Source organism: Alligator sinensis, unplaced genomic scaffold (assembly GCF_000455745.1).
Source record: "Alligator sinensis unplaced genomic scaffold, ASM45574v1 scaffold546_1, whole genome shotgun sequence".
Lineage (NCBI taxonomy): Eukaryota > Metazoa > Chordata > Crocodylia > Alligatoridae > Alligator > Alligator sinensis.
In genome coordinates this window covers 1,101,159-1,114,886 of record NW_005842061.1, presented here as the reverse complement: position 1 = coordinate 1,114,886, position 13,728 = coordinate 1,101,159, and the positions used below count along the sequence as shown (strand labels likewise).

General features: G+C 48.4%; 1 protein-coding gene across 1 annotated transcript in view; it reads right to left on the bottom strand.

Moving 5' to 3' along the window:
• Positions 1 to 7,188: 7,188 nt before the first annotated feature.
• CDH23 (cadherin related 23) overlaps positions 7,189 to 13,728 on the bottom strand; it is a 569,738-nt gene continuing 563,198 nt past the window's right edge. Inside the window, exons 67-69 of the mRNA XM_025203550.1 lie at positions 12,437 to 12,559; positions 11,195 to 11,311; positions 7,189 to 8,318 (exon numbers count right to left, since the gene is read on the bottom strand). Of these exons, the coding sequence (XP_025059335.1) occupies positions 7,995 to 8,318; positions 11,195 to 11,311; positions 12,437 to 12,559 (564 nt within the window). The 3' untranslated portion in view covers positions 7,189 to 7,994. The remainder of the gene's footprint in view (positions 8,319 to 11,194; positions 11,312 to 12,436; positions 12,560 to 13,728) is intronic.

The window sequence follows — 13,728 nt, the reverse complement described above, 5'->3', positions numbered from 1 at the left end:
CTGCTGATTTGCAATCCTGCTGCCATTTGTAAAACTCATCTTCAGCATTAACTCGGTCAGCCCTAAGAATATACAGTGCATTGTGAATTGGAAGCCGTGGGGTGGAATGTCCTTAGGTAGATAGAGGGGAGTGGCATACAGTGGGCTGTTTTTTTATATGAATAAATAGCAGTTTGTCTGACTAAAAGCAAAAATAGATTAGAGCAGACTGATCGCATTGACATTTTGTGATGGATTGGTGTTGGATTCTACTGCAATGATCTTGAGTGCTTTGCCCATACTTGTGGCTAGAGAAGGAAGGTTCAGATTTTCAGATCAGCCTAAGGGATTTAGGAACTGAAACCGAATGGGATTTGGTCATGTAAATCCCTTAGGCTCATTTAAGAATCACATCCTAAATTATCCTAACCATGTAAGTGAAAAAGAATGGTTCTGTATTGGAACTGTTCTTATGTCCTCTGGAGAGGAAAGGCTGGCTGTGCGTGTCTGCAAACAACCTGAAATAAACTCTTAGGGCCAGATGCTCATTTGGTGTAAATTGACAAAGGCCCTGTGGTTACGGTAACTTATGCCAACTGGGAATCTGGTCCCAGGTGCCTGATCATTGTAAGACAAGAAAAGGACAACTTAAAACACATCTGGTTTGGCAAGAACTGTCCCTTAGCTGTCTCAGCACCTGTCTCTCTGGTATAGTTTGGGGGGGGTGGGGGGAGGGTCCTTTGGTAGCCATTTTAAAACACTAACTTCACTAAATTTAACACTGCTTCCTAACTCTTTGATACTTTTTAGTCCATTCTAAACATTGTGGGATTTCAAAGCTGAATGACATTTTTTTAAAACCCTTGATTTTATAGCTTTTCTTTTGGTCTCTACAAATTCTTGAAGTGCTTAATGTTCAGATGAGAACAGGGAGGCACAAGGTAACTGCAAGTTTTCTCTTCCACATAATTTAAGCGTGTATGGTGACTACAGAGGCATCTGTGTTACCTGAGGATTTTTCTTGACAGCAGTGAGGAAAATACTGCTCTCCTTACCTCATAGTATCTCTGCCCTAGAGTTACTGGCTATGTGACATTGATGCAAGTGCAGCAAACTTTTGCCTGCTAGACTAGATTCAAGGCCTGTTTTTGAAGTCACTATGGTCATGTCTTTTGTTCCCTGATACAGGAGAAATGATTGACATGAGAGGAAGTAGTAGAGGGGGGAAGGATGTTCCTCAAAGTCACTTGGATATTACTATGGTGAACACAGTATAAATGCCTGTATAGAGACCTAAGGAGAGGGAACACATTTTAATTCAAGAGGCCAGGCTCTTGGCCTTCCCTTACCCTGAGCTTCTGTCCAGCTGAGGGGAAAACACGCAGCTTCTTTTCATAGACACTGGCCTTAAATTGTGCATTAAAGCTTCTGTAATTAAAAACAATAAAGATTTCCTGTAAACCTGGTATCTCTGTGCTCTTTGTTTTCACTGTACAGATGTGAAGCCTCTCCCTGTCTATCTGCAGCTGCATGCCCTTTAGCTGTCCTGTTTGGTATCTGAATTTAAATGAAGGTCAGATCTTCCCACAAGCTCCTCAAGGCTGAATGTGTCATGCAGGTGGCACTGGCATGAGGAATGTGCATTCTGATTAGCAAATCTGCTGGAACATGACCCCCTTTCAAAGTGAAATCATGAGAGTTAATAAAGGGTTTGCATAGTATTGCAAGAGTGGTCTGAGGGCAAAGATTATACTATTCTTATGACTTTGCCTGGGGCACAAGATCTGCAACATGAGCATGTGCACACCAAAAGTACTGAGCAGAGGAATTTCGTGAGTCCACGCTGTTCCTAGGATCTAATCCATACTGTACACCTTCAGATGCTATAAGCTGGTTCTCTGCTGTGCAAGGACTTAGAAACAATGGTCATCCAAGACACAGTCCCATGAGCACTATGGGCAGGGGCATTTTCATGCAGGAAGTGAGTGACTCTATTCCCAGCAGGCAGAATTACATTTGAGGTCAGACTGATTAGGAATACTCTTGTGAGTGATCCCATGGGAGCTAATCCAGCTGAAGTCTCCTGACATGGGGACAGTGATGTGGGTGTCAGTGCTATAGGGTTCTCCGTCTCTTCCTGTTAGGAGGAAAAAGAGGGCAGGTGAGGGTGATGTATTGCCTGTTGTTCAGGAAACATTCAGAGCCAAGGTGAGTTTGAAAGTGAGTTCTAAGTGCTCAGTACTGTGTAACACGAGCCACTGCATGAGCCAGCCAGCAGTCTCAATTGCCTTATGCCAGAACCTCTCAGAGGCCCAGGTCTGCATGCCATTGGTCTTGCTACATGCAAAAAGGGAGCGGAAGTTGCTTCAGTTTCTAAGGGAAAGGCATCTGCCAGCGGAACATTGCTGACCATACAGCTAATGAAGCAAGTTTGTCATCCTCCAAATTCAGCCTGGAAACTACAAAGCCACTCCCTGGGTCACTAGAGTTAATAGTGAAGACCCGGCTGGCCACCTGACAGTATGATTCAGGTGCCAGGTGAGATGTGCGGTGGTGTTATAGTGCAGCCCCAGAAGGTAAGGGAGCAAATCACAGCATGCTACTTTCTAGGCAGTGGTGCTAGGAGGTGTGGAGTTTTTCATTCAGAAAAGGCAGAAGGTGAAATGTCAGCTTATCTCTGTCTAAAGAATGCCTGCAGACTGGGCAGTCTCCCAGATCAGGTGCACCTGAGGCAACCAGCGTTTCTGTGGGTGAGTGGAACTGCACGCTGCGTTCAAGTAGCAACAGTCACGGGGAGCAGGATCTGGGCAAGCAGCAGGACAGCTCCTCAGCAAAAAAGAACTAGAGCAAAAGCTAAACGGAGCCCACAGGACCCAGAGCATTCAGGCATTTACATGGATGCTCTCTCCAGACAGGGCCAAGGACTGGGCTCCTGCAGTGTATTGACTGGAGTGACAATCTACAGGGTGGCCTCTTGAAACGAGAGTAATGAAGAGTCAATTGCTTTGTTTGCTGACATTATAATTAGCCTGGCCTCAGCCTTGAGCATCCTTGGCCATGTCCTTCTTCTTGGCTTCCTCTCTGGGGTGCCAGAACAACATGATCTCACTCTGGAGGTCAAAAGCTTCTATAGTCAACTGAGGCCATTTGTGCCTGCAGTTAGTTGTGTCATACCCACATAGCAGTGGGTGCCAATACAGGCATCATTTGAAATACTGCATGCTGAATGCATGTAGCCTGAAGCTGAGCACATTTGGCCCCTACATGCAGCTCTACCAGGGTGCAGCTAATCCCCAGTACTCAGAGGTACAGTCCCAAATGTTGCCTTTGTGAGGAGAGCCTCCATTTACCAGGCCATTCTTCTGAGCTTTCCCCTCCACCTCTAAGCACCTGGAGTACCCTCAGGTCTTCCTCATACCTTTGTAGTTATACACAATTAGTACTAATTACTGGTATTCCCTCATCATAACACACTTATTCACTCCCTTGCTCTTTACTTCCCTCATTGCATCAGGGTTGTTCTGTATGTGCAAGAGACAGGCCAGAGATGGGTGAAATGGAGAAGAGTTTTTGCTCAATAACGGCCTGGCTGCCAGTAAAGGAAAGGGCTGGGTGTGCTGATAATGCTCTCCATGGCTGCTTCCTAAGGTCAGCACAGGTGTTTGCTAACCTCCCCATGCAGGAGGCAGCATAGTGCTATTGTCAGCTTGAATTAGGAGTCAAAAGATGTGTAATGTTATAGGGAGCGATTTGCTTTCTGGCCTCCCTGCTGCTATGGTTTATGGGGAAAGCTCTTCCAAACCTGCCTTCTGGAGAAACTGGGAAGGTTTTTATGGTTCCCTGTGCTGACTCCAGGTTTAGGAGCTCCAACCTAGATTGTGTTCTGGCTAATTGAAGCCACCTGTTCTTAAAATCCAGGGTTTGTTTTTTTATTTGTTTTTGAGGTGAAGATTTTTTTTTTCTTGAGCCAGTGTCTCCCATGCTGTCACTTTGAACTAATGTGTGGTAGGTTGAAGCTGAGACAGACTGAAGCCCCCTGGTATTTAGTGTGAGCACAAGGTGCGGCAGGGTACAGGGCTGTTTTGCTTTTGCTACCCATCTAAGGCCTGAGCCCAAGTCTCTTGCGTGATGATGTGAGGGAATATGTATGAGTTCTGCAGGTTGTGTGATGGTATTAATGCTCCAGGTGTACCTGTGTCACACTTCAAACTCCATTTTGAAGGTGGACCCCCTTTCCCCTGCTCCCTGCCCACCGCAGCTTCCTCTGCTGCCCTACTGTTCTCTTAGCCCAAACTCCCTTGAGGTGTTGACAGGGCGCTGAGCATGGAAGGTAATTGATTTACTATACTATTACAGTAGGAACATGACACTAGGGTCACCTCTTTCTTGGGGAAAGAATTTATGGGGGGCGGGGAGTGGGGGGAGAACCCCAGCTTGGCAATGAATTCACTTGGCAGGCTTCTATGATGCTAGCTGATCGGGACTCTCCTGATTGGTGGTTATAAGTGGAAAGCAGCTGCTCTAATTTGGTGGAGGGCTTATTTTCATAAGGTTAAGGTGAGGAGAGGTGATGTAGGATCCTTACAAGAAGCAGAGAGCCTTGTTTTCCTGAAGGGTGGGGGCGAGACTGTGGGAAGTATAAACTCGAATTGAGGGGCTTTGTGGTTTTTCTAAATAAACTGCATTTTCATGCTTTTCAAGGAAGAGTAATGGGCTATTTAAGGACTGTGTGCGTGTACGTTTGTTCCGGGCTCCTGAAGGCTTATGCTATAAACCAGAAGGCTCACACTATTGGTGATGGGAGCTGAGGAAGTTCAACCTCTTGGAGGAGTGAAGCCTCTGGAGACAGATCTGATCCTAAAGGGCCAGGCCGTTGGACATGGGACTCCAGCTCCCAGGGGAACTGCAACCGAAGGGGCAGCAGTGCCTCGGGCCCCAAGCAAGGGACTGCCTGAGCCCTGTTCAGGCTCTGGAGGCACGCAGTGAAGTCTGCAGCTGGATCTCCTTTCAGCAATCGGATTGAATGGCCAGTGAGGGGAGCCAGGCAACCTCTGTGACACCTTGAGGGCAATAGCAAAACTTTCAGGAAGCACAGCACTCAAGCTTGGCGGGGCAGGGTTGAAGTTTTCCAGGCAGTCACTAGAGCTGCTCAGCTTTGCTGCTCTTCCTTAGCAGCACAAGGGCTTGTGCATGTAGGTGTGTGAGGAAGCATTGTTGACTCTGTGTAAGTGATGTTACACAATGATAAATGCTCACTGGTGCTGCCTTGGCTTTGGTGCCCTGTCCCAGCCCGGAACTGGGCAAGGAGGCAGGGGAGCAAGCCCTGGCAGGTGGGTTCTGATGCTGTTCTTTTGCACCACTGCAGGACTGAATGTTTCGCTTGCAGTGTGAGCACAAGGCATGTTGCCTGCCTTGGCTGGACGGCACAGGAACGCAGCACCAGGGAGAACAGGAGGCAGGAGCAGGCCCTGCAGCTCTCTGCTTCTGCCTCTGCTTGGCACATTGCTGGACTGCTTTTCCCACGCTACTGCCACAAGGTTCATAAGCCTCTTGCTGCTGGCTGTGAAGGAGGTTTAGTCCTGGTGTGGACACTACAGCAGGGGGCTCTAGGGAGACATTGCATTTCCCTCTGATCGGCCAATCAGGAAAATAACACTGCAAGAAGAGTGGCTGCATCACTGTTCAGAGTGAGTGCCAGGGCTCCAGCTGCACTGCCTGGGCTATTTTATAAAACATACCAGAGAGAGAATGAACACCCAACCAAATTCTAGGATTCAGCCTGATTAGCCGAGCCTTGTGAAGCAAAGAGCCCTGGTCTTTGCCAAATGTACTTTGCTATATAAAAGATGAAATGAGAAGAGCCAGGAGCTCATTAATGTAATCACAGAACCAAGTGTGAAGAAAGCATTCCAAAGCCAGAGATGTGCTGACTGGTTAAGCTCACCCCTTAGTCAAGGTGGGGTTTGCTTTCTCCAACCTGAAGAAAAGCTTTCTGGTTTGTTCACCTCCTCTCAGCTGGTGTGTAACACCTTGGCAGGCACTATTCTGAGTACGCAATGAGCTGTGCATTATCTGTGGCTGTAATGGGAGTGGGTGGAAGTGCCCTTGGAGTTTGGTCATTGCTACAGCAGCATCCTGTCTTGACAGGCAAGGAGGTGCTGTGGGTGTGTGTCTACCACCTCCTCAGTGAGCCTGGGAACCCCACTAAGCAATACATGCCAGCCACCTGCACCTGTGTCATGCACTCTCATGTGATCAAGCTGGCTTATCATTTGGCAGTAGGCCCAGCCTTACTCAGGAGACAGGGCTGAAGGTGGGGAAAGCAAAGGATGCAGTATGTGAAATCCCACCTCTCTCAAACTTAGGCACTTCACTCAAGCATCTCTGTGAGAATGGGAGGCACAGTCCCAATCCAGGCCTGCTCTTAGGTCCATACAGGTCACAGCCTCACTTAAGATGGCAGTGGGGAGGGTACTGCTGCTACCCACCTTTTGCTCAACAGCCTAGGGGCACTAGCACTCATGCAGAAAGGAGAAGCCCCAGATGCCAGGCCAGGGGCAGGGCAGGGTGGGGACTGAACCTACAGGGATTAATCCCTGTTTCCCAAGCCAATGCTGTAGCTACTAAAATATGGTCTGGACAGGGAAGGAAGAGACGTGTCACCCCTTTCATTGAAGTAGAACCACCAGGAAGCCAAAACTGCAGGAGTCCTTGGCCGAATGGAGAGAAAGTGTGATGATGTGTGGCTCTTTACAAGCCTGGGTCCAGGCGTGGGCAAGGGCAGCCTTGGGTTCTTGCGCCTGCTGTCAGGATTATCTCTGGTTCCTAATCAAGAACTTGTTTATATGAAATGCATAAACAGTCCCGGGAGCCAGAAACACAGGATTGCCTACAAAGAACCAACAGCTCCCTCTGAAATGCAGTGTATGCGGATGTAGCTCTTTCCCCATGCCCTGGCCTCCTGAGCTGTTCTTCCTAGTGCTCTCAGTTTCAACATTAGTTTTCTCAGTGCTCTACCATAGCTGGTCCTGACCCACTTAACCCACTGAGCCTTGCATGTGAGCCTAATGCAGACTGAAGGTGGGGGGCATGTGTTTTCTCAGCAGTTCTTCTAATGCACACTGATGAAGTGTGAAACATGCAAAGGGAACAGAAAAGTGCATGAGAAAGAAAGGCTGGGACAGGTTAACCAAATCCATATATAGTGTATTTCTGGTTCCTTTAACAGACCATTCCCAAAACTCTCAACAAGTTACTATTAGAAACGGAACAAAAAAAAAATTACACACGAACACTCTACATTCAGAATCCAAGTTAATGTCAGTCTGTTTCTTTCTTTTGATGTCATATATGTTTTGGTAAGCCAGCAAAATGGAGAAATGTCTTCGGTTGCTTTCCCTTTCTGGAAAGGTGACAACACAGATTAATGCCAAATAGATCCAGACCCCTCCCGGACTTCCTGGAATGACACATGGTACCTTCAGACCACACTGGTGGGCTGCCACCTTCCCCCACCCTAGTGTAATGCACCCCCCAGTCCCATGCACAGTAGAAGGATACCTCAGTGCCAGCAATGGGTAAGCTGGGGAGCCAGAAGGCCTACAAGCCTTGAGTTTCTGCACCGCTTGGTGCTGTGTTTATTGCAACCCTGCCCATTGGCAGGTCATGTCTCAGATCCCCAGGGCTTCCCCTCTCCTTGTCTTACACTTTTTTAACACTTTATATTTTTTAAAAAAATAAAAAAATTTATGGATGTAATGGTCAAATGATGTGAGCTTCTGGTAAAGCAAACAGTCCCGAGAGCCCTCTGCTGAGGAAAGCCTCTCCACAGCTGCTGTGTCAAAACAAAACCATTGGCTGTTTCAGTAGGATTTGTTCCAGGAGCCAAGCACATGTGGTTAGGCTACCAGGTTCTCTTTGGCTCTCTTCTCTCCCAGTCTGTGCTTTCCTTCTGCAGCAACTGTCTGCTTGGCCCTGGGTTGCTTGGGAGGCTACACGAGCGATGCCACTTCTAGTCATAACTCCGTGATCTCCAGAGGGCTCTCCATAATCACCTCCCTCATCTTGTGCATAGGGGTGGATTTGGCAGACTCTGTGCGAGCATTGCGGTCATTATAGCCCCCTGAGTCTGCATTCAGAGTCTCCAGGGACCGCCCCAGCACCTTTTGGTCATCTTCTGGCAGGCTGCTGAGATCGGATGTGAGCAGCGTGCCCGTGCTGCCATGCACCACATGGATGCCATCCGGCCCTTTGATCTCCACTGGCTGCTTGTGCCGGAAGCGAAGGCTGCCCTGACTGGCACTGTGCTCCTCCTCATCATCCAAGTCATTCTGGATCAGCTACAAGAAGCCCAAGCAGAAATCAACGTCGGGGCTTAAAGCAGAGACACTCCCCTTTCCTCCCCTCCCCTCCCCTGCCTCTGTCAGCATTGCTGCTTGTCACTGGCAGTCCTCTACCAAAGGTCCTAACCTGCTGCTCTGAAACAAGAGGCCAGTCTGAGGGGATAATGACTCCCCCTAGCCATCCTTCCAGGCAGCTCCACAGCACCAGTTGCTTTGTTATGTCATCATACTAAAGCAGAGTCTGAGACAGCTCCTGGGTGGTCATTAAGGACAAAGACCCAATGCCATCTCTGCCTTTGGACAGCTGAGGAGCATTTTCTAAATTAGCTGTGTCTGTATCATCCAGGGCCACTTCTGTGGATTTTTGGCCCCCACACTCCCTTGGGGAAGCTGTGTAACTTAAAAAATAACTGAGGAGAAAGAGGGGAGCCCTCCAACCTTTTAGTCCAGCAAACAGAAGATCCAGAGTGTAGGCACCTGTGGAGATCTGGACCTACATATTCTGCTTCCTAGCAAAGTGATTAATCACCAGGCTGTAGATTAGGAAATTCTAAAAGCACCTTATACAGGTGCCACTGGGCAGCCAAGAGGAGACGACATGTGCAGCCAGGAAGAAAAGAAGGCACAGGTTGCGTGGCTCAGGATGACAGGTATAGCATTAGAAATAACTTCTCCTGCCCCTAATGACATGGCTAAAATTTGCATTTAATAGCTCTTGGATAAAGGTCATGGCAATTATCATGCTGGGACTAAACCCAGGACTTGCTCCCTTCCAGGACTGTGCACAGCCTTTTGAGTCAGACACCCTCTGCTTAGTTCACTTCCTCCTGGCCCCACATATCTTTCCCTCTGGGCTGGCTAGTGGGACATCTACAAAAGAAAGGCTGATAGGTACTCAGGCAACACCTAGCCCATGCCACAGAAATGAAAACATTTTCATGAGAAGTGGGAGACAAAGGTTCAAATCTCCTCTGCTTTGGGTGGGGAACTAAAACGTGGGAGGCTCTCCTGTCATCACCAAAAAACGGAGTTGGGCCTTGATCAAACCTGTAATCTTTACTCACTCTTATATATTTTGTATTGTAATGGTAGACGTAGGGTCCTGTGGTATTAGACAGTACAAACAGATAGTGGGAATGCCATCCTCAAGCAGATTACTAAAGAAACGACTTAAAAACTATTTTGGTTCTTGTATCACAGTAATGCCTTTACATGGCTTTTGGAGCCATAGTGAGCTTGGAGGGCTGGCCATTTAAAGTCTTGTGAAGCACAGGATGAGTTTAGGTGGGAGATTCCAACTGGAGGTGCTCACAGACCTCAAGAATGCATTGAAATAGATGCCTTTTGATATCATACGTTGACTGTTTTGTAAGGTGGTTGGGCAGGGGAGTGGTTTCTGGGGCAGGCCTTGAGGGAGGGTGGATGGAAGGAAGTTGGGAGGGACCTGAATGAAGGAACCATAACTGGGAGGGGCTGGGTTTGCCAGTATGACTGAGCATTAGTGAACAGGGCTGTGTGTGTGAATAAGGATGTCAAGGTAGGAGGAAGAGAATTAGGAAAGTAAAAATCAGAGTGGAGCTGGGGTCTTGGGAGTGTAGCTGACACTGGGAGCAAACAGCACAGAGGGCAGAGGCTGAAAGGGTTATCTCCCATTTCCTACTCTTTTCTGTAATGTGCCCTGGATTTCCATACTGAGAGGGGGTGGTGATGGGAAAGGGGCCTCTCACTCTGCTACTTCTCCACTAACTTCCTTCACTAAAGCCCTGCCTATAGTACTCCAGCTGTGTCTCGCTTTGTATTTTGAAAATCTGGTTAGTGTATTGATGGAGGGGAGGGAGGGGCACCAAGTGCTGCTGGTCAGGCTTAGCCATGGGCATTGAGGAGGAAGGTTGGATATTTGACAGTATCCTACAGAACAAACAACTTAGGTGAGAAAAAGTTTGGACTGCAGGGAAGAGGAGCTGAATGGCAGAGATGGTGAGTCTGATTGATGAGATGCACAGTGATGATTGATGGGAAGTACAATAGAGATGCAAATGGAGGAAAATGAGGCACCACACTTTGGAGAGAGCCTGAGTTTGAGACTATAGTGGGAAAACCACAAGGGTATGTGGGACTAGGCACGATAAGACATAGATTTGGGAGTGCTTCACCATGATGGTGGAAGGAGCTGAAGGGAGGGGATGAAGCTGCCTAGAGAGAGAGAACCAAAGATTACAGACATGAGAGACTCCAATACATGAGGGGAAAGAGGAGGAGGGCCACCCAGCAAGATGCTAAAGGAGCAGGTGCCACTGCAGGAGAGCAGAGTGCCGCAGAAACAGAAAGTCCACTCAACCAACTAGCCTGATCAGGGCAGTGCATTTTCAAGGCTTGTTCCAAAGAGCAAACAGCAAGCTGGGTAAAAGGGGAACAGACAGGTGGTTGGGAGCTTTCATAATAACTGGGGAGTGAAAGGAGTGTCAGTGTAGACAGTTTTGCAGGAAACAGTTGCCTTGTTGCCAGACTCATACTGGGAGATGTTCTTTGGTGAGGGATGTTCCAACAGCCTTGCAGTGTTCAAGCATCATTACATCTCAGCACCATGGAGCTGAGACAATCAGGAAAGCGGCTATTGCTGGAACAGCACCCTGGGCCAGTTCAGTAGAGTCTTTTGTATCTCTGTCCTTAGGTGAGAGGAGCGGGGAGGCCTCTGGCACCTGTCTGATTGAGGTGGCAGTTATAAGCAAACACAACTTGATAGGGCAAATAAAGAGGGGTACTGATAGGCACCCAACAGAGTTTAGAGTAGGTCAAAAGCATAGAAAAAGACACTTCATCCCAGAGGGCACAGCAAGCCTTTTTTTTTAAGTCCATGCACACACACTTTCTACCTCGGTGACCGAGGACTGGTCCCCCTGACTGGCGGTGGTGGCTTTATGCACCATCCGCTCGGCAAACAGCTTTTTCAACCGCATGTAATCTTCTAAGACCACCTTCAAGAGAGAGCCCTGGATGGAAGGGGCAACACGGGACATTATGCATGGGATCCTTTCCCTCATCCCCAAACTCTGAAACTCCCTTCTTAAGACAGCATGGGTGAAAAACCAACCCCATCCAGAAGGAAGCAGTCAGGGATTTCCCAAAATAAACCTTCCCTCAAACAAAACTATTCACAGTGGGCGTGTCTACACATGCATCAATGCACTTTTCCTAATACACATTAAATTTAGTACCTCCAGGTGCCTATACACAAGGACAAAGGCTGCTCTGATGTGCTGGAATTCCAGTGTGTTGGAGCAGACTCGATTAATTGAGTCTGATGCAGCATGACCATTGCTGTGCTCCAGCAGGCTCCTGCATCTCATGTATCAGTGTCCCTGTGCATAAAAATGGGAGCAGGGACATGCCGAATGAACTTTAGTTTAAGTGTTCCCACCACCATTTTTAAGCTCAGGAATGCTGATACAGGAGAAGCATTGGCGCTTTAATTAGAGTAGTTCCAAGAGCTGCTCTAATTAAATCGCACCCTCTTCCCCACTCCTGGAGTAAGTGTAAAAGTACCCTCCAATGTGAGATACTAAATAAACGTGCATTAGGCTGCCCTAATGCACAGTACCAAAAGCACACATTTTTAAGTGATGCTTAATACACAGTAGTCTCCATTACTGTGCATTAGCGTAATTGCACATTTTTTTATGTGGCACTTTATTGTGCAGTAAAATAAGCTACTGCGCAATAAAGCACACATGTCGAGACACCCAGTGGTACTTAAAAAAATGAAAATGCTGCTTCAATCTGGTGGAAATGAGCATTAAATATGGCACCTGCCACACAGCCTTTGCATTTTTTCAACAGGTGGAGGCCATAAATGGCTTTTCTGCTTCAGGGTGTTGCTAGGTCTACCAAGGTCAATTTCAGAGCTGTATTCCCTGGGAATCCCCAGTTGACACGTATGTAAGGACTGCACTGGACAGTCCTAGGTTTTGGTCTTAAAAAAGAGGTAGCACAGGCTAATCTGGAATATGAAGCCCTGAGGTAACCTCTTGTTTTCTTTTCTGCTGTCTTCATGGAGAAGGATAATGACTGATGGGGGCTCCTTGATAAAGGAGGCAGAGGAAGCTAGCCCCACTCACCTTGATGGGTCCTTCCCTCATGATCTGACCTAGTTTGGCAATGTTGTCATATTCCTGAATGGCTGCTCGCAGGTAACGGTCATCTTCGGGCTTGGCAGCAGAGGGCTCTCTTCCAAACGTCCCCTATGATGAAAGGAAGCTTCTGAAAACAACATCTGCAGAATTTAGGCAGAACCAGCCCCATCCTTGGGGTCAGCTCTCCTGTTGGTGTTCTCTTTCCAATTCACTATGCCCTCTTGCAGCCTGCAAGCAAAACCTATGTACATCATTCCTGATTTCACTAAGGCGTAACCCCTTGCAAGTGCAGTAAGTCCAGTATCAGTAGCAATGCAATGTACAATACATGATTGCTGAGCAAATCTAACACCAGCAGAAAGAATTTTTGAGGTGTTAAGCAGAAGAATAAAAGATTTTAAGTGCATATCACAAAACTATTGCCATATTCGGAATGATTGTAACAGTCTAGGCCAGGGACGGGCAAAGTCCAGCCTGCGGCACCGATCTGGTCAGTCAGGACTCCATTTCCCAGCTGCCCCTGCCCGCATGGCTTGTACCGGTCTCCATGGAGACTCCAGCTGCATCTGGTGGGAAAACTCAGGCTGGGGTTGCCATGGAGACCAGCCTCAGCTGCGCCAGCAGCACATGTGGGAAAGCAGTGCAGGGGGCTGCTCCGGAGCTGCTGGGAACTTGGGATGGGGGCAGCTTGCTCTAGAGCCAGGGCAGAGCTGTGATCTGTAGCCTGCACCCTCCAGACAGGGGCACACAAGCAGGGGACCACAGCTCTGCCCTGGCTCCAGACCAGGGTGCCACTGCTGCAAGGAGCCAGGGTACAGCCACCATCCCCTGCTTGTGCATCTCTTCCCGTAGCATGCAGGCTTCAGATTGTGGCTTTGCCTGGGCTCCAGGGCAAGCTGCCCCCATCCTACCTTCCCAGCAGCTCCGGGGCAGCCTCCTGTGCTGCTCACTGCCTGCATGGCTGAGGCTGGTCTCCATGGCAACCCCAGTATGAGCTTTCCCACACAGGTGCAGCTGGGGTCTCCATGGAAACTGGCACAAGCCATGTGGGCAGGGGCTGCTGGGAAATGGAGTCTAGCTGCCAGCCGGATTGGTCATTTTGCCCACCCCTGGTCTAGGCCGTCTAGCAGTGCTAAACTAAGGATCAATGATCAGTAAACTAAGGCAGTAAAATAAATCAGTACACTAAGGCAGTGATCAGGGCTTAGGCCAGTGGGAGCAGGGGAATGATACACTCATGGGACCATGTGTGAGAAGCTTGACTAGACTCTTAACTT